The sequence below is a fragment of the Bos indicus x Bos taurus genome, chromosome 26 (genome assembly GCF_003369695.1).
Source record: "Bos indicus x Bos taurus breed Angus x Brahman F1 hybrid chromosome 26, Bos_hybrid_MaternalHap_v2.0, whole genome shotgun sequence".
In the NCBI taxonomy this organism is placed as follows: domain Eukaryota; kingdom Metazoa; phylum Chordata; class Mammalia; order Artiodactyla; family Bovidae; genus Bos; species Bos indicus x Bos taurus.
In genome coordinates this window covers 7,886,567-7,909,307 of record NC_040101.1, presented here as the reverse complement: position 1 = coordinate 7,909,307, position 22,741 = coordinate 7,886,567, and the positions used below count along the sequence as shown (strand labels likewise).

Sequence of the window (22,741 nt, the reverse complement as noted above, 5' to 3'; positions counted from 1 at the left end):
GTCTCAATAAAGCTGGAAAAAATGCCACATTTCCCTACCCCCACCCCTACCCCCGCCAACTCTTTTAAGAAGATCTCTGTCTGCAAAGTGCAGAAATAGCTGTCAGTGGGGCAGACGGCAGGGCTCCAGAGGAAACAGGGAGCAGCCAGCTGCAAGATCCTTGTGTGGTCCAGGGAGACAGGAAGGGGCATGGGCTAGTGGGTGGAGATGATAAGAAGCAGGGGAACTCAAGAGACCTTTTGGGAGCAGGACCAATGGGACCTTGGCCCACTGGATGTATGGGATATCGTGGGGTCCAGGGAGAAGATGAAGTGAAGAAGGGCTCTGGTGTTGCACTGCAGCACCAATGAGATGCTGAGATGGTGCTGATGAGATGGAGAGGGGCCAGAGTGGGGTGCAGGCAGGTGCCATGACGGCTCTTGACGCAGTGTCTGGCTCACGGTAGACCCCAGGAGTGTGCCATTTAAATCTCACTTCCCATGTTCATATAGGAATTCCTATTGTATGTGCTTTTAATTATTTTAAAATCAGGACCACTTAAAAGCATCTTTACATTAAAGTAAAATACTCATCTCTTCTCCTGAGGGGGGTGGAGTTTCCCATTTTCAGTTATTTTCAATAGTGCTGCCACAAACATTCTAGAACATGTCTTTGGTGAATGCATGGTTGCGTTTCTGCTGGGCACAGACCCAGGGGTGGACTTGCCGATCCTGAGATAGGCCTATAATCGTCGCTAGAAGATGCTGTCGGGTCATTTCCCAAAGTGGTGTATGTGAGCGTCCTCACGGCTCCGTTCCTCACAAACACGTGGGTTTGTGAGTCCTTGGCATCTTCGCAAGGTCATTTTTGCTTCTAGAAACCGGAGACATAAAGGAGATCAAGGATATGGACAGAGCCTCAGTCCCGTCCGTCTACCTTCTGCGGAGGAGCACAGAGTGGCTTCAGCAATGGCCTTGGAGGAGGTTGGGCTGATTGTGAGCCCTTGCTTTCCAGTCAGTAGCATTGGTCTGGGGTGCACCCTTCCTGGGCCAGTGTGGCTCCAGGGACCCCTCAGGGAGCACTTCCTCTGTGCTGGGTATCCATGTTGCTCCATCCCCTGCTGCTGGGAGGCGGCTGTTATCTCCCTTGGTCAACTGAAGCCACTGCGGCCCAGGGCTGGCCCAGGGCTCACCAGGTCTCCACTGGGATGGCCTTGGGATCATGGGAACGTAGGTCCGCCCCACTCCTACCCTCTGTGCTGGACCTGAGCGTAGAGTCCTTTGAGGGAGACATGGGTATTGAAAAAGGGTGGGGGTCTTCTCTCCAGCAGCCTCCCCAGGTGATGCTCCCCCGACACGCTGTCCCACAGTCTGCCCACACCCCTGGGTGTGACTCTAAGGGGGATGATCCCTGCTTCATTAACCACAGATGGTTTGTGGACTGGTGTCCCCCCTGACAGCCCCCGGGAGGTTTTTGTCTTAAAAGAAAGGAAAAGTGAAGTCGTTCAGTTGTGTCTGACTCTTTGCGACCCCATGGACTGTAGCCCCCCAGGCTCCTCCATCCATGGGATTTTCCAGGCAAGGGTACTGGAGTGGGTTGCCATTTCCTTCTTCAGGGGATCTTCTCGACCCAGGGATCAAACCTGAGTCTCCCACATTGCAGTCAGACGCTTTACAGTCTGAGCCACCAGTGAAGCCTCATTTTGTCTTGGTCTGCTTTAATTCAACTGATTTATCTAACTGGAGTGTCTCTGGTAGCAGCAACACTGTATCAATCTAGCAGGCATATAATAGCAGGCTATACCAATAGTCCTCAAATGCATCCCAGCTGAGAGGGGAGAAGTGCCTTCCCCATAGAGCGCGGGATCGTTTCTGGTGATTGACTATCATGCTGCCCAGGGGCCCGGAGAAGGAGGCCTGGAGATCTGAACCACCCTGGGGCTCCCTGGCATAAGACCACACCATGTCCTCACAACTCTTCCCCACCCACCAGGGCCTTCCCAAGGGACCTATGTGACCCCCTTCTCTCCCTCCGCCCACCTCAGCCCCATGCTCCCAGTTACATAGACTTCGGGTGGATTTTCCCCTGAGCAGCCCCTTAGCAGCCCAGCATCCACAGAACCAGGGCCCTCCTACCCCACACCGCAGTATCCTCTGGCTCAAGATCCTTTTCTCTCTAAAGACTAGGCCCCTCCACTCAGGCCCAGGCCTCCCATGGCCAACTGATCACATTCAGGCCCAAGGGAGTGGCCCCTGCCCTCCTGTGGGTGCCGCTGGAGCCCCGTGTCCAGACCCTCCTGGCGGTGAGTGTGTGTGGATCCCCTCACTAGTAAAATCTGCCTGCTCCTGGAGTGTCCCTGGGGATGTCAGACTTTGGACATGCTTCCCTGGTGGCCCAGAGGTTAAAGCGTCTGCCTGCAATGCGGGAGACCTGGGTTCGATCCCTGGGTGGGGAAGATCCCCTGGAGAAGGAAACGGCAACCCATTCCAGTATTCTTGCCTGTAGAATCCCATGGAAGGAGGAGCCTGGTGGGCTACAGTCCACGGGGTTACAGTCAGACACGACTTCACTTTCACTTTCACTTTTCCCTCCATAGTGGCTGAGCCAGGAATAGGCTCTCCTGGCGGGCGGGCCCTGCCTTGCTGGCCTCGGTGGAGACCGCTGGGCTTGCATCACTTTTTGTAGTTCCTTTGCAGCCACACCCTGCCCTCTCTGGGCTCCTTGATATGCGAGGCTGGCTTTGAAGTCGCAGGGAGCTCAGAGGAAGTTCCTGGGGTGAGAGCAGAGCCGCAGCGATGATGGGGTTCCCGGGACCCTGGGGGTGTTTGCCTCCATGACGGCTCCCTATCGCCATGGGTGCCCAAACAGCACCTTCTTCTGTTCTGGAAACCCTGGAGCCGGGGAGGCGACTCGCCACTCCTCTTCCTAGCTGTCCGTGGTGACAGGTGTCCTCAGCTTTTGAAAAAATTCCCACCTTTTGGGGGATACAGAGCACATGGGGAATATCAACTCTGCTTTTTAAGATGCTGCTGTTGTTTAATCGCTAAGTCGTGTCCGACTCTTTGCATCCCCATGGACTTTAGCCTGCCAGGCTCCTCTGTCCGTGAGATTCTCCAGGCAAGAATACTGGAGTGGGTTGCCATGGGATGGAACCTGAGTCTCCTGCCTTGGCAGGCAGATTCTTTACCACTGAGCCACCGGGGAAGTCCTTTTAAGACAGTATGGACCACAGTAATAGCATCACTGGTGATGGACGGGAGGCCTGCGATGTCCCAGGTAGATGTTTGACCGCACAAGCTACCTTCACAACCAGCCCATTTCAAAGCAGAGCCTGAGGCTCAGAGAGTTTCAGAAACTGGCACAAATGGGAAAAGTCATTGAGCCGGGACTACCTCCTCTGCACCCCTGAAGCCCCGTCCACCAGACTTCAAGCCCCAGTTTTCCCTGCAGTACTTCACGGCTTCTCATCAAAGATGCACTTGTTCACATATTTGTCAAGTGCTTTTGGTGGCTCAGCTGGTGAAGATTCCGCCTGCAATGCAGGAGATGTGGGTTTGATCCCTGAGTTGGGAAGATCCCCTGGAGAAGGGAAAGGCTACCCGCTGCAGTATTCTGGCCTGGAGAATTCCATGGACTGTATAGTCCATGAGGTCGCAAAGAGCTGGACACGACTGAGCGACTTTCACTTCTCACTTTTCTTCATACTAGGCTTCCCCAGTGACTCAGATGGTAAACAATCTGCCTGGAATGCAGGAAACCCAGGTTCGATCCCTGGGATGGGAAAAATCCCCTGGAGACAGGAAAGGCTACCCACTCCAGTATTCTTGCCTGGAGAATGCCATGGACAGAGGAGCCTGGTGGGCAGCCCATAGGGTCACAAAGAGTCAGAAGCAACTGAGCGACCCACACTTTCACTTTCACATTCTTTCCTGTTAGAAACACAGCCGGAGGCACTGGGACAGGGGCAGGGAGTGGGGCAGATGGAAGTCCCTGCCCCCAGCAGGGCTGACCATCCAGTATGGGGAGAGCAGCATAAACAGCACCCAGAAGGTGAGTGTCAGGGGGAGAGAGACTGAGCCGAGGTTGGGGAGCCCGTCCACGTGGAGCCGGTGACATGTAAGCCGGGCTCTGGACCTGTCCTCTGGGCCGGTAGCATCCCAGATGGGAGAGCAGGCGGTCCAGGCCTCCTGGAGCCACCAGGTGGGCCAGGTGGGGCCCGCTTACTGCCCCGGGGCTTGTGGTGGGCGTGGTCCCGGGACATCTGTAACCAGCCTGGGTCCCCTCAGCAGGCCATTTATTGGAGTCCATTCTTGGGCAGTTGGGCTCCCCAAGGGGAGCCATTCAGAGGCAGGGCGTGGCACAGCGGGGGCTGCCCCCGCACAAAGGGAGCCCCAGAGGCATCTGCATGTGAAAGGCAGGGAGGGGGGCATTTACTGCATCCTGTCTCGGGCACTAAAGCACAGCTGTGGGGCCCCCTCGGCCCAGCCTTTTTGCGGCAGCGGAAGGAACCAGGGCCCGCCTTGGCCGAGCAGCCTCATAAAGCAATCGCCACCCGGGACTCACAGACCCGCGGCTGCTGCTTCCAAATGTGCACACAAGCCCCGTGACCCTGTGAAAGTCAGGACCCGCCCCTTAGGCCTTAATGCCCGAGGATCAGGGCCAGGGAGCTTGTCTGAAGCTCGGCTTCCTTGATGGTCAGCTCCGCCCCCACCTCGCTCCATCAGACCCCACAGACGCAGCCAACCAGAAGTGGCTCCCTGTGTCCCCTCGCCCCATCCCCCAGGTGTGGCCCAGCGCCTGCCAGAGGGGCTCTTGAGGCCCTCAGAGTTTCGGGCCGCTTGTTCTGAGTTCAGAGCCAGAAACAGCTCTGCTGAGTCAGCCTGGACTTTGGACAAGGGGCGTTTGTCTGGAATGCCCCGTCGCCATGCTGCTGATGTCAGGGGCTGACTTCAGAGCTGGGGGCCCCCAGTTGGGGGGTGAGTGCACAGTGACCCCCTCCCAGGCCCAGTGCTTGTTGCATAATGTCTACAGTTTTAATCTTCACAAGCCAGAGGTGCTTCCTGGTTGTGAACAGTCCCACTCGGTGCCTGAATGGAGGCAGGGTCGGGGGCGGGCTGGGACTTGCTCAGAGAGCGGGGGTCAGCACCCCTTCCGAGGCAGGTGCCACACCCCGCAAGAAGATAGGAGTTTGCTCTGGCGGGCAGGGACCTGGGTCCGACTCCCAGCCCAAAGCTGTGGCTGTAATGTGGTCTTCGGCAAGTTCCTTAGGCTTTCTGTGCATCCGTTTCATCTCCTGGAAGCTGTTGTAACTGCCCTTGGGGCTGTCCATCCTGAGTGTCCCAGGGACGTCTGGCAGGACAGCCAGCCTCGGTTCCCCCCACACCCCCGCCTTCGCTGGTTGAACTTTGCCCTCTTTTTTATCGGTTGCCTCAGCTCACCTGCTGTCTCCATCTGCTGTCCCAGGTGCCCTGAGCATCTGGCTTCCTGTCCATTTGCCTGCCTCGAGGGCTTGAATGTCCCCAGCACCCAGCCCTGGGCCTGCCGGAGGTGTGGTTGTCTTTGTTACCACCATCGTCATTCACGGAGCATTTGCAACGTGCTTCAGAACAGTCCTGTCAAGTAGCTTCTGCTAGTGCCCCATTTTACAGAGGTGGAAACTGAGGTCGGAGAGGGTTAGGTGACAAGCCTTGGTCTCACACAGGGACAGGGTGGTGGAGGTGCTGTGGGTGTGTCTGCTTCCCAAGCTGAGGCCCCCTCACCCCAAGAATACCCGGCCTCTGTCCCCTGCAGTGCCCAGCCCATGACCAGCCAGTGACCACATCAGGGGAGAACAGACTGGCAGCTGACCTTCCAAAGCTGGGGAGTGGTCCACAGATCCCTTGGCTCCTGAAAACGTGTCTTTTAAGCGCCTCGTGTCCCTCTGGGCCTCGGTCTCCCCCTCTGTGAAAGGAACCACCAAACTGGACAGTCTCCAAGTCTCCTCTGGTTTGTGGATTCCTGTGCATCTGATTCCAAATTTCGTTTATCTAACTAGTAAAGTGATGCTGTGAGCTTGGTGTGGCTCTCTGATCAGAGTTCAGAGGCTCAGGCAAGTCAGAGCGAGAACTCACTGGATGGCAGAGGGGGCGGCCCCGGGTGGGGAAGGTGTGCCGCATGTTTCGTAAGGACCCTGGCTCTGGGCCTGCCCGACGTTTCTATTTGACTGTCCCCCTCCTTCTCCCCGTCCCTCTGAGGTCACTGGCTGGCTGGTCCACACTGAGCCTCAGCCAGGGCCACCTGCGTGCGTCACCGCTTGTGTTCTCTCCTCTCCGTCCAGACTTTGGACTCCCGTTTCTTGCCTGGACTCTTGACGACACACTGTGCCCAGCAGAGGGCCAGATGGAGAGTGGGCAGGGACCTCCCCGGACCCCGCAGTGGGCCGTCGCAGGCTGGCCGGAAGGTCTGCTCTGGTGGAAAGAAGCGGGAGGTGCAGCAGGCCCAGCTGGTGCTGCTGGCAAAGGCTTCCGGCAGCCCAGTGTTCAGGGCCCTGGTGACGTCAGCACATGCTAGGGCTCCTCTTGGGCCCCCTGTGCCCCTCCCCCCCGAAGAGCTGGGAGGCTGGGCGCTACCCCATTTCATGGCTGGATTTCAGACCCCGGAGTCTGGCCCAGGGGTGCCTGGCGCAGGGCTTGTGCACGGTGCAGCTGCCAGACCTCAGCCGGGAAGCCAGACCCCCTTCTCAAGTGGCAAAAGCCCTTCTGTTGGTGCTCCCTGACACCGAGCTCCTGCCCGTTCATCTGGGCACATGGGGAGCTGGGCCGGGTTCCTCCCAGAATCAACGTGGCTGCCCCTTGATGTGTGAGAATGATGGTATTTTTATTTTTTTCCTTCTTCTTCCTTCCTTCTTCCCTCCCTCATCCTTTCTCTTTCTCCCTCTCCCCGCCGCCTCCCTCCTTTCCTTTCTTTTTTTTTTTAAATGACTGTATTTCTCTGCTGCAGGACTGCCCCTGCTCTGCGCATGGGCTCCCACGTGACCCTATGATAAAATAGCAAGTCCTTAGAACAAATAGGCCCTTTGCACATTTCAATTTTCCCAACGTGTGCAGTCCGTCTCTGTGGCTTTCCAAAAGGGAAGCAGCCACAGATCTCAATGTCAGACAGTGGCTGGCGCTGCCGTGGAGCCCCGCCACGTAACAAAGATCTGGAGGCCGGGAGATTGGGCAACCGGGAATCCTGTTCTCTGAGGATCTCCACTGGGCGCTGCTGCCCGGGTTTCAGTTCATACTGACTGCCCCCCAGGGTGCTGCGGGGGTCCTTTCCTTCTCTTGGAAACCGGAACCACAAAGATTCATTTATCTGCAGCTGTGGCCATTTTTGATGGAAAGAGGGGCTTCTCTCCACCAGGTAGTGGTGGAGAGTTGAGTTGTGGCCCCCGGGGTGGGGGCGCAGAGCAGGCAGTGTGGGTCAGGGAGGCGGGAATGTGGGGAACATGCTCTTCCCCTCCCCTCCTTCCATCCCCTCCTGGTGTGTTTCTCCTGTCTCACGTCAGCGCTCCAGGCCACTGGATGTGGAGATGGTCCCTGGCAGAGACTTCAGCCCGGGGTGGGCCTGTGGACCTCACACAGCTCTTGTGAAGACCAGCCCAGTTCAGTTCAGTTCAGTGGCTCAGTCGTGTCCGACTCTTTGCAACCCCATGAACCGCAGCACGCCAGGCCTCTCTGTCCGCCACCAGCTCCCGGAGTCCACCCATACCCATGTCCATCGAGTCTGTGATGCCATCCAACCATTTCATCCTCTGTCGTCCTCTTCTCCTGCCCTCAATCTTTCCCAGCATCAGGGTCTTTTCAAATGAGTCAGTTTTTGGCATCAGGTGGCCAAAGTATTGGAGTTTCAGCTTCAACATCAGTCCTTCCAATGAACACCCAGGACTGATCTCCTTTAGGATGGACTGGTTGGATCTCCTTGCAGTCCAAGGGACTTTCAAGAGTCTTCTCCAACACCACAGTTCAAAAGCATCAATTCTTGGGCACTCAGCTTTCTTTATAGTCCAACTTTCACATCCATACATGACTACTGGAAAAACCATGGCCTTGACTAGGAGGACCTTTGTTGACAAATTAATGTCTTTGCTTTTTAATATGGTGTCTAGGTTGGTCATAACTTTCCTTCCAAGGAGTAAGCATCTTCTAATTTCATGGCTGCAATCACCATCTGCAGTGATTTTGGAGCCCAGAAAAATAAAGTCAGTCACTGTTTCCACTGTTTCCCCATCTATTTGCCATGAAGTGATGGGGCTGGATGCCATGATCTTCATTTTCTGAATGTTGAGCTTTAAACCAACTTTTTCACTCTCCTCTTTCATTTTCATCAAGAGGCCTTTTAGTTCTTCTTCGCTTTCTGTCATAAGGGTGGTGTCATCTGCATATCTGAGGTTATTGATATTTCTCTTGGCAATCTTGATTCCAGCTTGTACTTCATCCAGCCCAACGTTTCTCATGATGTACTCTGCATATAAGTTAAATAAGCAGGGAGACAATATACAGCCTGGATGTACTCCTTTCCCGATTGGAACCAATCTGTTGTTCCATGAAGACCAGCCTAGGGGCATGTAAATTAAAGGACATGGACCCTGCTTTCTCTGTGGTCGGGAGATGTCACCATCCTCTACCCTCGTTTGTCGCTTCAAGTTCGACCTGCCAGCCTGCAGCCTTCCCTACCCGCTCAGGAGCCCACCCAGCTTGAGGCCTCCTCTCCTTCACCATCCTGTGAGGGGTCCCTCTCCTCGGGGTGGTAATAAGGTTTGGCATCACCATCAGCCTGGCCTTTCAGACCCACCTCACCCCACCCCCGTCAGTAGGACCCAGCCCTTGCTCCTGGGAGGCCCAGGTGTAGCAGCAGCAGACGGGAGGGCCTGCCAGCAGCAGGGGCCTCTCTGCTTGGTGATGGGGCGGCTGGAGCATGGTGGGGGCAGGCCCTGCCTGCTCTGGGCAGTGGGGGCAGGGAGCGGGGGCAGGGAACGAGATCGGGAGCCTGTCTGCTAGCCACTTACTGGCCGGCGTTCTCCGCACACACTGAGCGAGCTTTGACCGTGGGCCAGGCCCAAGCCGGCGCCTCGAAGATTTCCCTGTAGCTTCAGCACGTGAGGCTGTTATCATCCCATCTTCCGGATGAAGAAACTGAGCCCCAGGGAGAAGAAATAGCTTGTGGAGGTGCCACAGCCCATAGTCATCAGGCCCTGGAACACCTCCCGGTTGCTCCTTGACCTCCTGGCCTCCCGCTCAGTATTAGAGCGTCTTTCATGTTCATTTGTCCTGTGGCTGCAGGAAGGCACGAGTTGCCCTGCGTCTCATCCTACTGTCTACCCATCTGGACTCACGAGGGTCCACTGTTCTCTCCCTAACCCTAACCCTAACAGACGCTGAAGCAGTGCTCCGCACGGGCAGGATTGGCAGTGAGCCCTCCCGAGGTTCTCTGGGTGCTAGAATGACTTTGTTCCATTAGAATTTGGATTACTTAAGTGCTTCTCACAGAAAAGCACTGCCATGTTTCAAGAGCTGCGAAAGCCAAGTGGGACAGACTCTGCCTGGGAGGGGACAGAAGTCTGGGGGGCCTTCCTGGAGGAAGGGACAAACGAACCAGGCTCTGAAGGATACGTAGGATTTACCATAGGGAGTGGGTGATGGCAAAGACTCAGGGTGATGGCAAAGACTCAGGGTGACGTGAGGGCCTTTGGGGTCAGATGATGTTGAGAGGTGGCTGGGGCGGGGTGGGGACTGAGCTTGGAGGGGCCTTCCCCAGGGCAGCCTCCTTGCCCCTGTCCAGCTCTTCTGTGGTGAGCCCAGAGGGCACGAGGTGGTGGAGCTGTGCCAAGGTCAGCCAGGATGTCCAGTAATCGTCCCAGCACTCTACCTGCTCCTGAGCGATAATGAGAGGGTTTCCATTATTTTCGGGTGAGCGCCCCTGGCAGATGCCGACAGCTAGCAGATGTGTGAGGTCCAAGGTGATTTGCAAGGGACCCGCTCATGTGATGCTCAGTAATGGCATCATGCGACGCTGTCACTCAGAGCTTGTCCCAGCCTCCGGGAGGAGGTAAAGGTCAGTTCAAAGAGCCGGTGCGCCCACGGGAAGTAGGGGCAAGTCCCCACCTGCTCCGGGAGGGGTCCAGGGAGGCACAGGGGACTGAGAACGTGGCCGCGGTCTCAGAGGGGACGTCCGGCCGGAGCCCTGCTCTGGCTGCCAGGGCCCTGCGGTACGCCCTCTGTCCCCAGGGTTCCAGGGTGTTGGGGGACGGGAAGGCCTGGCCTGTCCTGGAGCTGGGCCCAGCCCAATGCCGACGTCCCTGGGGCTCGCTGCCCTTGGGAGGCCCATGGCAGGCTCTGCCACAGCCCTGAAGCCACTCCTGGCTCCCTCTCTCCTGACATTGGGTTCATGTGTTCCAGGCCGTTCAAGGCTGAATCTGATATTAAGCAGTGACCCCTCCAAGAGACGCCAAGGCTTTGGTTCCTCCACTGTCTTAGTCTGCCGGAACAGAGTACCACAAGCTGGGGGGCTCAGTGACAGAGGTTTATCTGCCCCTAGTCCTGAAGTCTGGGTGTCCGAGATCGAGGTGCCCTAGGGTGGGTTTTTTGAGGGGAGCCCTCTTCTCGGCTTGCTAGGCGGCCCCCTTCAACTGTGCCCCGACATGGCCTCCTCTCTGTGGTCACAGAGGGATCCCTGGCATCTCTGGCTGTGATTCTGTCCTGTCCCGGCCCCACCCTTTCATCCTCTCCTAACCTTCATTTCCCTCCCGAGGGGGTCAGCCTACGAGATGAGGGGCGGGACACAGTTGAGCCAAGAGCGGCTCACACGCTGTGTGACCTTCTCGGGTCTCTGCCTCCCGGAGCTCCTGTTTTCTCATCCCTGGGACAGGCTCCTGGTTCTCGTCTCCATAGCTCACAGACTCAATTTGGCAGGTGCTTAATGCCTTGTGTGCTCCAGGCTCCTGGCCCTGGGGGTGCATGTGGGGGACACAGGGTGTCCAAAGGGGGCTCTGCCCTCAAGGGGTGAGGATGACATCGGATCACAGATACCGACCCCCAAGGCAAAGCTGAATGTAATGTATTCATCCTTTACTATTTTTTATAATAATAATGAATAATGCTTTAGGGCTTCTTTGATGGTTCAGTGGTAGAAAAAGAAAAATCTACCTACAATGCAGAAGACACAGGAGATGATGGTTCGATCCCTGGGTCGGGAAGATCCCCTGGAGGAGAAAATGGCAACCCACGCAGGTATTCTTGCCTGGAGAATCCCACGGACAGAGGAGCCTGGCAGGCTACAGTCCGAAGGGTTGCAAAGAGTCAGACAGGACCGAGCATGTATGCATCCATCCAACCAGTACTTTTTTACTTTTAGTAATTAAGGAAAATAAAGAGACGACTTGGGGCTCATGCCAGAAAGCGAAAAGAGTGTGTGGTCAGGGACATGAATGGATAGACCCGTGGTGAGGGGCCTTCCTGAGCATTGCCCACTGCTGTCCAGGGGCTGATTCAGTCCGAAAACTAGTAATTTTATTTTATTTTTAATTGGAGGATAATTACTTTACAATATCGTGTTGGTTTCTGCCATCCAACAGCATGAGTCAGCCACAGGTGTACATATGTCCCCTCCCTCTTCTACCTCCCTCCCACCCCACCCCACCCCTCTAGGTGGTCACAGAGCCCAGTTTGAGCTCCCTGGGTCATACAGCAAATTCCCGCTGGCTATCTGGTTTACATATGGTAGTCTATGGGGTCACACAGAGTCGGACACGACTGAAGCAACTTAGCAGCAGCAGCAGCAGTATAGAGGTTTCCATGTTGCTTTCTCCATTTGAGTACTTTTGATTTTAAAGCACTGTGTCTCCAGTAAACGTACGTTGTGTGTCGGTGGAGAACAGTGTCTGCGGTGAGTTCTGTTGTTTACCTGTGTTTCATGAGCATCGGAGCTGTGTTTGGAATAGCAGCTGCGAGGTCCTGTCATCTCACCGTCACACCGATTGCTCACTGTTCTGAGAAGGTCACATCGTAATCCATTAGCAATAATTAGTCCCCCGGCACCCGCTGCCTTCTTCCCTCAACTGCTCCATTAACTTGGGTGCGGATCGCACATCCCAAGCGCCAATCTGTGGAAGATCTGTCCGTAATATACAAGGTGATGCTATTAGTTACAATATATTAACTGCCTAATTTAAAAATACAAAAGCTGTCTTTATGAAGGGCAATTAACCACTAAGCGTAATTGATAATTCATAACCCCCTGATTAGGAAAGACAAATACTGAGAAAGGACTGAATCACCTGGGCTGCTGGTTGCACGACATTGTCAGCCTCTCCGTCTGCGTTTGTTCGCCCTGTTGTCAGTAGGGCTTGACGTTTCTTCCCAGGTCTCACCTGTCGGCTGCGGCGCCTGGGGGGTCTGGAGGCTCACCGTCACGTGGGAGTGCGTGTCTTCACCACCGAGTGGGGTGCAGTGAAGGGGGTGCAGGCTCGGGGCCCCCTCAGGGGAAGTAGCAGGCGTGGTCCTAAGGCAGGGTGCCTCTCATCAGCTGTCATCTGGACTTGCCATCACTCAGTCACTCAGCAAACGCTTGTCAGGAGCCTGCCGTGGGCCCCGCCATCAGACCTCGTTCCTGACCTCATGGAGCATGCGAGTCTGGGAGAGAGACGCTGAACAAGTGCAGACATGAGATGATTGGAGATACGGGTTAGTGTCAGAAAGAAAAGCAGCCTAGAGACAGAGTGGGCAGCGTCACCCAGATGGTCGGAGAAGGTGACGTTGGACAGACCCTTCACATTTTCCCTAGGGTTTCTCGAACCTCCTGACTTGCAGCCTGGTGACTTCCATGGCCCTCCCACGCCATGGCCCGGAGTGCATCCAGGGAGGGCCCTGTGTGCTCCGGACCAGGCCAGGTAGCCGGCCCGCTGGCCCCCTTGCTATTGCAGGGCCCCCCTTCCTTCTGGGGGTCCCTGTTCCTTTGTCTCCTTGCTTCCCTTCCAGTCTCAGCTCCAGAGCTGTCTCCTCCCCAGGGAGGCCTCCTGTCCTGCCCACGCTGCCTGGCCGTCCTGTCTCCTCACCTCTTTGGTCCTTCCCGTCACCTCTCGTCCTGATCCCAGCGCCCCTCCTCTGTGCGGTCTCCCACCTTACGCACCGACTGAGGGTCCGGGGTCAGAGAGCCCGCCTGTGGGCACTGCGGCGTGTCCGTGTGCCAGTCAGTAGGTGCTCAGTCGCTGTTGGCAGAAGGGTTCAGTGTTATTTCCCTGGCTTCTCTCTGGGCATCGGCTTTTGTGACTTGGCCTTCACAGAGCCTGCCTGGGTACAGTGGGGCTGCAGGGCCTCCCGTGAGCCCGGACAGGCTGTCGGAGCTGCTGACGCCGCGGGCATCCCCGGCTCCTGTCCCGTTAGCTTGCCCGTGCACCCGATGCCTCCGTCTGGCCGACCTGTCTTCAGTGACAGCGGCGAGACAGCACACTTCAGGCGTGGTCCCCGGCTTTTGCGTTTTGGAGAAATGTGGATATTCAGGGGTCAGCTCAGGTGCTCAGTGGAGATGCTCACTGTGGTGGGAGGGCCCGGAGGGGTGGCTGGGACGCTCAGAGGGGACCTCCACCAGGCTGAGCGGCGTGGTGCGGTGAGGTGCGGGGAGGTGTTGAGTGGGTCCCGGGAGGCGGGCGGATTAGCACGTGTGAAGAGGCGGTGTGTCCCGGGTGGAAGGGCATGGCCGTGAGCCAGGCAGAAGCAGAGGTCACGTGGGAACTCGGGGCGTCTCAGGTGTGCCGAGCTCAGCGAGGATGAGAAGGGTCTTCTCCAGCTCAGAAACCCCAGGGTCCGGTGAGGCTGTCGAGGCCCAGTTCAGGAGCCCGTGGAGACCCGGCTTGCTCTGGACTGTTCCCCTGGAGAAGAAGCACCCATCCACGCCCCTCCCCGGGCGGCCGGGCTGCCTGCTGACAGCCCCCTCCCCGGCCTGTCTCCCCTCTGCAGGCTGAAACGGTCCCGGCTGAAGGTGAGATTTTGCACCAATGAGTCGCAGAAGTCGCGGGCGGACCTGGTGGGGCTGCTGCGACGGCTGGGCTTTGACGTCTCCGAGGGCGAGGTGACCGCCCCAGCCCCTGCTGCCTGCCTGATCCTGAAGCAGCGAGGCCTGCGGCCACACCTGCTCGTCCACGATGGTAGGCCCCCCTTGGGCCCCTGCGGGGGTGAAGGCGCCCCCTTTCCAGCTGGGGGCTGGGGAGGACACAGAGGGAGCACCTGGCCCTTGTTAGACCTGTGGGCCTTGATGCTGGGACCCTGGCCCCATCCATCCTGGCATCATCCTGGGCCCAGGGGTCGGGGTGGTGGTGGGTGGTGGTCAGAGGCAGGGTCCATATGGCTCCTTGGAGTCAGGAAAACTCTGAGTCTGTTTTCTGTGATCCAGGATGGAGCAAGGTGGCAGGAAATTGTCAAGTGGGGCAAGATTTTAGCCTCTGGGGTCTGTGTCTGTGTGTGAGAGAGAGACAGACAGACAAATAGAACAGATGCAAAGTTAGGTCTGTAGGTTTCGGAACCGTATTTGTAAAAACCAGCCCCACGCGCTGGCTAATGGCACAGGTTTACTTGCTAACATCAGTCTGAAGGAAGGACAGAGTCCCTTTGACCCTCAGCTGGGAGTTTTGCTGAAATGAAGAAGAAAGAACAGTATTACCTGGCACCTTCTGAATATTTAAAAAGAAGAGACAGTACATGCTTCAGAATTCAGGACACTTTTCTGTCGTTGTCTCCCTGCTTCCTTCCTCTGCGCTTGGCGTTGTTATTTACAAACCTGCGGCAGAGGCAAGCACGCTTTTCTACCCCTGGACAGGGTAGGGGACTCCCAGAAATGGAGAGAGCTCCTGAAGGTCTGGAGGCCGAGTCCACAGCTCTGGCGCCAGTTGAGGGCGACATGCCCAGGCTTTGGAAACTGTTTTTCTCGAAATGCTTCCTCTGTGATCTGGGATCCTTGCCACTGTCTTTAGAACAGGTCCTTAAAGTAACAGAAAGATTTAAGAGAGAAAAACCTCCCCTCCCCGGGGCAGGGGCAGAGGGAGGGGTCCGGGTGGACCTACCAGAGATGAGAGGGAAACTCAGCGTTCCCCTTGAAGACATCGTTCATCAGTGAGTCCAACAGGCAGATGTTGGAGCTTGAGAAGCTGTGGGGGAAGCCAGGCACCCTTCGTCACCTGTACTCTTGCATCTGTGTTTTGCATATGTGTCCCTGTCTTTTCAAGACCTTGAATCGTTTTCAGGTTTTATTGTCGATGAATTCCACATCCCCCTCCTCAACTTTTTGTTATGAGGATTTTCAAATAGACAGCAAAGCTGAAAGAATTTTATTTGGAATATTTGTTTGCCCTTCACCTTGACTTTACCAATGACATTTTGCCATGTTTTCTTCGTTAGACATCTCCCCATCCCTCCATCCAACTATCCACCTTTATCTTTCTGATGCATCTCAAAGTCACTTGCAGACTTTGGTGGTGGTGGTTATTCCTAAGTCGTTCAGTTGTGTCCAACTCTTTGTGACCCCATGGACTGTAGCCTGCTAGGCTCCTCTGTCCGTGGGATTTCCCAGGCAAGAACACTGGAGTGGATTGCTATGCCCTCCTCCAGGGGATCTTCCCGACCCAGGCATCGAACCCTTCTCTCCCTCTTTTCAGGAGTCCGCTCGGAATTTGATCAGATCGACACGTCCAACCCAAACTGTGTCGTAATTGCAGATGCCGGAGAAGGCTTTTCTTATCAAAACATGAATAAAGCTTTCCAGGTGCTCATGGAGCTGGAAAACCCTGTGCTCTTCTCACTGGGAAAAGGGTAAGTCGGCTGGAGGGGAGTCGTTTCCGGCCACTCTGGGCGATGCTCCGTGGGTCTCTCTGAGTTAAGGAATCAGCAGAGAAGCTGGGAAGGGTGGGCATGGGGTGGACGCAGTGCGGCTCCTTCTTCCTTCCCTCTCCTTTTCTTGCTTTTTCCCCATCATTTTGTCATCTCTGTCTTTTGATAATTTTTGAGCAGAGACCTGGTCTTCAGCTGGTTGGTTAGGCTTCCCCGTGACCACAAGGCTGGGAGTGGCCAGGGGCAGGTCACTGCAGAGGAGACCCCTGGAGATCAGGGTGGCCATCCCGAGTTTCCGTCATTGTCACAGGACACAGCACAGCGCTGATGGGTTGTGCCAAGGAGATGGACGCCCGAGCAGTGAAAATAGGCTTGAGGGCCTGTGGGCGCTTGTCTGGGCCCCACATCTCTGGTCTCGGAGCAGCCTGTCAGCTTCTAATTTTGTCACCAACATGTTTATCCGAGTCTGCAGCCTGGGCCTCACCATCTCTTTCAAAACACTGTGTTGATTATTTCTCTTAACTTCTTTTATCACCAAGAACAACACATCTTCATTGAAGAAAAACTGTTGCATACAGATGAGTGGAAAGAGGAAAAGAGCCTTTTCAGTCCCACTTCAGGAGAGAACAGCAGTCAGCATTTTTGTGTGTGTCCTTCCCAGCAGTTTTCTGTGCAGAAATCATTACGCGTGGTGTGTTCACAGCGTCAGTATCTAACTCAACCTAGTTCTGCCTCGAGGTTTTAGTGGTTCGCCGAATATTTTGTGAACCACTTTGCATACAATAGGGCTTCCTTTGTGGCTCAGGGGGTAAAGAATCCGCCTGCAATGCGGGAGCCCCAGGTTCAGTCCCTGGGTTGGGAAGATCCCCTGGAGGAGGGAATGGCAGTCCACTCCAGTACTCTTGCCTGGAGAATCCTGTGGACAGAGGAGCCTGGAGGGCTACAGTCTACGGGTCGCAAAGAGGCAGACATAACTCAGTGACTAACACTTCCATGTGAGAAGTAGACGTCTCTGCAGCGAGGTTATTCCTGTTAAATTTTTTTACAGGCTCTCTGTAGTTGTAGGTTGTTTCTGATTTTCTCCCTGAGTAAGGCTGTGATCAGCCTCTTTCTGGGATTTTGGGTGAGGTGTGTTTTTTGAGGTTCTTGGTGTGCGTTGCCAAGTTGCTTTCCAGAAAGCGATGCAGGTTTCTTCTGTCCCCCGTGGAAGCAGTACTAGGGTTTTAGAGTCACAGGGTGTTGTGGAACCCGACCCCAGCGTTACGCGCAGGGCAGGAATTCTGTGGCCGTCTCTGGAGTAGCCTTTCCCAGCTTAGGTGCTGCTGGTGACTGGGGACTTCCTACCTCTGCCTGCTGAACAGGGGTGGCTATTCCAGTAGACATGAGGGGGCCTTTTTATCTGGCTGCTGGCCATTGCTAAGCCCTCTGTGTAGTTCACCGTGTTTAGTTCTGACCCCGACACTGTGAGCTGTGGGCAGCATCATTGCCATTGTGCAGATGGGTGTATAAAGGCACATGGAGGTGAGGTAGGCCATGGTCACCCCATCGGTCAGCACAGGGGTGGCCAGGAGCGCTCCCAGAGCCTGAGCTCTGTCACTTTTCGGCTCCGTTCTGGAGCAGGTTTTGGGTCCACACAAGATCTTAAGCTTTTTTGAGGTCGTTTTAAAAATTGGAAGACTTTACGTAAAATAACTGGATTTCTGGATTCTCTTGAAACATCAGAAGATCTGAGGGTACTCGCCCCACATTCCCGAATGCGCTGCCACTTGGTGGAGCCACTGGCCCCTCAGCTCTGGTGCTGCGGAGACCCCACCGCGACCTCCTGCCCATCTCCAGTCTTCAGGTCGGCTGACGTTCATCTTGTACCAAGAGAAATATTGTACATCTTGTACAGTAGAGAAATACTTCTTCATGGCTGTGCTTCTTTTAAAATACGCAAGTGAAAGAGATGTAAAGAAAGAGAAGATACGTTTCTCTTGTTGCTGTTGTTCAGTTGCTAAGTCCTGTCCAGCTCTTTGCAACCCACGGACTGCAGCATACCAGGCTTCCTTGTCCTTCATTATCTCCCAGAGTTTTGCTCAAACTCATGTCCATCGAGTCGGTGATGCCATCTAACCATCTCGTCCTCTGTTGTCCCCTTCTCCTCCTGTCTTCAGTCTTTCTCAGCATCAGGGTCTTTTCCAATGAGTCAGTTCTTCGCATCAGGTGGCCAAAGTATTAGAGCTTCAGCTTCAGCATTAGTCCTTCCAATGAATATTCAGGACTGATCTCCTTTAGGATGGACTGGTTGGATCTCCTTACAATCCAAGGGACTCCCAAGAGTCTTTTCTAACACCACAGTTCGAAAGCATCAATTCTTCGGCACTCAGTCTTCTTTATGGTCCAACACTCACATCCATACATGACCACTGGAAAGAACATAGCTTTGCCTAGACGGACCTTTGTCTTGCTGCAAATATTCCAGTGTGTTTATCATGCAAAAAATTGTATCCTGTGTTAGTCAGTGGTCTCCAGAGAAACAGAACCAACTGGGTGTGGTGATGTATATACAGACAGTTCTTGACTTAGCAGTGGTTCAAATGATAACTTTCGATTTGGTTATGGTATGAAAGCTATGCATGTTCAGAAAAACGACTTCTAATTTTGAATTCTGATCCTTTCCCACATGCAGTGCAGTCCTCTCTTGTGATGCAGGCAGATGCTGGGCACTGGCCGCTCCCGGGCAGCCACATGATCACGGGGGTCAACAGCTAATACGTGTACGAACATTCTGTACCCAGACCACCATTCTGAGTTTCACTTTCAGTAACAAATTACATGAGATATTCAGTGCTTTATTATAAAATAGACTTTGTGTCAGATGATTCTGCCCAACTATAGGCTAATATCAGTGTTCTGAGCACATTTAAAGTAGGCTGGGCTTATTAAATGTATTTTTTTTAAAAATGCATTTTTGACTTAATGATATTTTCAGCTTGTGATGTGTTTATCAGAACATAACCCTGTCATAGGTTGAGGAAGATGGGTATATAAAGAGAAATTGATTGTGGAGGCTAGGTTTTTCCTGCATAGGCCAGCAGGCTGGAGACTTAGGGAAGAGTTGCCGTCTGAGTGCCAAGGTTATCCGCCAGCAGGTTCCAGGTTCCTTCTTGTTTGAAGAGGTCAGACTTTGTTTTGGTTGGGCCTTCAACTAATTGGACGAGGCCCACCACATTATGGAGGGCAATCTGCTTTACTGAGTCTACTGATTTAAATGTGAATGTCATCCGAGAAACATCTTCTCAGAAGCATCCAGGATACCATTAGACCAAATATCTGGGCAGCCTGGCCCAGCCGAGTTGACATAAAATTAGCTGCCACAGTTCCTTGCTGGTCTTACCTTCTGCGGTTTCAGTTCAGTTCAGTTCAGTTACTTACTTGTGTCTGACTCTTTGCGACCCCATGAATCACAGCACGCCAGGGCTCCCTGTCCATCACCAACTCCTGGAGTTCGCTCAGACTCATGTTCTTCAAGTCAGTGATGCCATCCAGCCATCTCATCCTCTGTTGTCCCCTTCTCCTCCTGCCCCCAATCCCTCCCAGCATCAGACTCTTTTCCAATGAGTCAACTCTTCACATGAGGTGGCCAAAGTACTGGAGTTTCAGCTTTAGTATCATTCCTTCCAAAGAAATCCCAGGGCTGATCTCCTTCAGAATGGACTGGTTGGATCTCCTTGCAGTCCAAGGGACTCTCAAGAGTCTTCTCCAACACCACAGTTCAAAAGCATCAATTCTTTGGTGCTCAGCTTTCTTCACAGTCCAACTCTCACATGACCACTGGAAAAACCATAGCCTTGACTAGACAGACCTTTGTTGACAAAGTAATATCTCTGCTATCTAGGTTGGTCATAACTTTTCTTCCAAGGAGTAAGCGTCTTTTAATTTCATGGCTGCAGTCACCATCTGCAGTGATTTTGGAGCCCAGAAAAATAAAGTCTGACACTGTTTCCACTGTTTCCCCATCTATTTCCCATGAAGTGATGGGACCAGATGCCATGATCTTCGTTTTCTGAATGTTGAGTTTTAAGCCAACTTTTTCACTCTCATCTTTCACCTTCATCAAGAGGCTTTTTTTAGTTCCTCTTTGCTTTCTGCTATAAGGGTGGTGTCATCTGCATATCTGAGGTTATTGATATTTCTCCCGGCAATCTTGATTCCAGCTTGTGCTTCTTCCAGCCCAGCATTTCTCATGATGTATTCTGTATATAAGTTAAATAAGCAGGGTGACAATATACAGCCTTGATGTACTCCTTTTCCTGTTTGGAAGCAGTCTGTTGTTCATGTCCAGTTCTAACTATTGCTTCCTGACCTGCATACAGATTTCTCAAGAGGCAAGTCAGGTGGTCTGGTATTCCCATCTCTGTGGTTTAGGTCACTGCAAACCACAGAAGCTGGCCAGCTTGACTCTTTTACATTCCTGCCTTGGTCCTGTAGGCTTCCCTAAAGTTACCAACTCCTCGCTAAAGAACAGCACAATTAAGAAGTTTTGTTATTACTCATTTATGTTAAAACTTTTTTCTTCAAAATTATCTTTTAATTATTAAAAATTATTTTTCCAGAGCAGGGATAGTAGTTAAAATAGGTATGTGGTTGAAAAAGAAAAAAAAATATATGGAATCAGTTTCTTTTAGTTTTGTAGTTTTGTACTTCTTAATAAATTCAGTAGTAGGCAAAGATGTGTTTTCCAAGTAAGCAGCTAGTGAGGAGGTCACTAGCTGATGGGGTTCTGACGTGGGCTGTGGGTTGGGTGCTCAGAAGTCGGAGAAAGGAGCCGGCAGCTTCTGGGCTTAGGTCGTCGCCCCTTGGGACAGCCCAAGGACGCAGGAAGCTGTCACACCCAGGTGAGGGTCACCGGGGTGAGGGGCCATCCTTCACCTGAGTGGGGCCGCGAGGTGCCCCCAAGGAGGCAGGGTGGTGGATTCACTGGGGCAGAATGTCCTCGTCCTGAAAACGGAGTGATTTACATTTGGCATCTGTTTGGACCGAGAGTGGGAATTGCCTTTGTAATTTCTTCTGTCATGCCTCCGTCAGAAAATTAAGCTGTTTACGCGACAGACTATGGAAGGTTAATGGCTCTTGTGGGCAAGGTCAGGTGGTCATTTTGAAGGGAGGCTGTGCTGAATACTCGGAAGGGAGGGCAGAGGAATAAAGCGTAAAATCTGTCTGACTGCTGCTCTCCGGCTTTTTCCTGTCTTTCTGGAATCCACAGTTTCTCCTTTGTGGCTGGAGTACTCAGGTTCAAGCCTGACCTGCTGTGGCTTTTATTATGCTAGTAACAGAAGATAAATATATCAAATCTCTTGTGTTTGGGGAATAAGAAAAATTAACTTGGGTACTAGTATTTACTGTATCCCTAAAAATGTTTTGGGCCAACAGATGGCCTTCTCAAGTCGCCTTTTTGTTTTCCTGGATGAATAAGAAATAAAGACAAGTTCTCGGCCCTTTGAAAGCAAGTCCACATTTAGTATAAAAAGAAATATTAAGGTTTCTAGATTTATGCAAGTCAGTTTTTTTCTTTAGGTTCTAAAAATCAGTGTGGCAAAGAGAGGGTTTTGATTGGATCTTTTCGGCCGCATGTTCCGATTCTTCTTCCCACTGGGACTAAATTTAAACTGAAGAAGGTACAGTACCTGTCACTCTGGAAGGAAGACTCGGGGAGGGTGCTTCGGGCAGAAGCGATGCGGCGTGGGTGTCCTTGGGAGGCCTTCCACAGTGCGCCTCCCACCTCCTGCAGCCGGCTCAGAGCTGAGCCTGTCCTGGGCCAGAGGCTCCTAGAATCCTCAGCTCCAGACAGAGCCGTGTGTGCTGCAACAGAGCGGCCTTGTTTCATAATTTTTTCCTTGGCGCCTGGGTCGTCTTCTCCTGTGCTGGCTGCATTCTTTCCTCGGTTCTGTCCTCGGTGCCCCCGCTGTCTTCAACGTGTCCCGCCCTTAGCCTCCCCACCCCCCAGCTCCCTTCCCTCTCACCCTGGCTGGGCATTTCCTGGAGTGTAGGGAACAAGAGGGGTGGACAAGGGGGTGCCTCTGGGCATCTGATGGACTCCCGTGCGCCTGGAGTGGCATCTGGCACTCAGGGTCCTCAGGAAGGTACCAAGTCTGAGAGCACCCGGATCTAGACCCCTCCACTCGTCCCCCTTGACCTTCAGGCCTCAGCTTTGATGCCTCCTCCTCTGGGACGCCTCCCTGCTGCCCCCTCCCCAGCATGCCTGGCCCTCCCCACGCAGAGTGCGCAGAGCACCGGGTTCCGCTTGCCGTCACCCAGGTCCTGTTCTTTCATATTTGTCTGTGGACCTGTCCGCTTCCTCACCAGACAGGGAGTCCCTGGGGAGCAGCCTGGGTCTGAGAGTGTCCCCTGCAAAGGGGTGTGGGACAGCTTCGTCCTACTTTTGGGGGACTGAATTAGCGGATGCCAGCGGGCCCCCGAGAGAGCCCAGGCCCCAGCACCCGGTGTCTGGGGTTGCTTGATGTTTCTCTGGAGCTTGGCCCCTCCTCTGCCTCTTGGCCACATTTGGCTTTACTTGGCCAGTCCTTCAAACCCTGGACCCGACTGAGGGAATCATCATACCCAAATAGTTTATTGTGGAACTGGGGAAAAATAAAAGCAAACGCTGTTTTGAGGCTGTTTAAATGCAGGATAGATGTCTGGAGTCCAGACTTAAGACCAAGACAGTTAGGAACCTCTAAGCCTATGTTTTGGGGTCACGCTTTTAAAAGGGGGGCTCCCTTGGTGGCTCAGACAGTAAAGAATCTGCCTGCAGATGCAGGAGACCTGGGTTCGGTCCCTGGGTTGGGAAGATCCCCTGAAGAAGGGAATGGCAACCCACTCCAGTATTTTTGCCTGGAGAATTCCATGGACAAAGGAGCCTGGCAGGCTACAGTCCATGGGAT

At 53.8% G+C, this 22,741-nt stretch overlaps 1 protein-coding gene across 4 annotated transcripts in view; it reads left to right on the top strand.

Annotated features, from left to right (window-relative positions):
* LHPP (phospholysine phosphohistidine inorganic pyrophosphate phosphatase) overlaps positions 1–22,741 on the top strand; it is a 127,814-nt gene that overhangs the window by 2,829 nt on the left and 102,244 nt on the right. For all 4 annotated transcript variants that reach the window (XR_003508836.1, XM_027528675.1, XM_027528674.1 and 1 more), the window contains exons 2-3: positions 13,953–14,140; positions 15,644–15,797. Coding sequence is in view for 3 of the 4 variants with exons in the window: in XM_027528675.1 (XP_027384476.1) it covers positions 13,953–14,140; positions 15,644–15,797 (342 nt within the window). In the remaining variant the exon portion in view is untranslated. The remainder of the gene's footprint in view (positions 1–13,952; positions 14,141–15,643; positions 15,798–22,741) is intronic.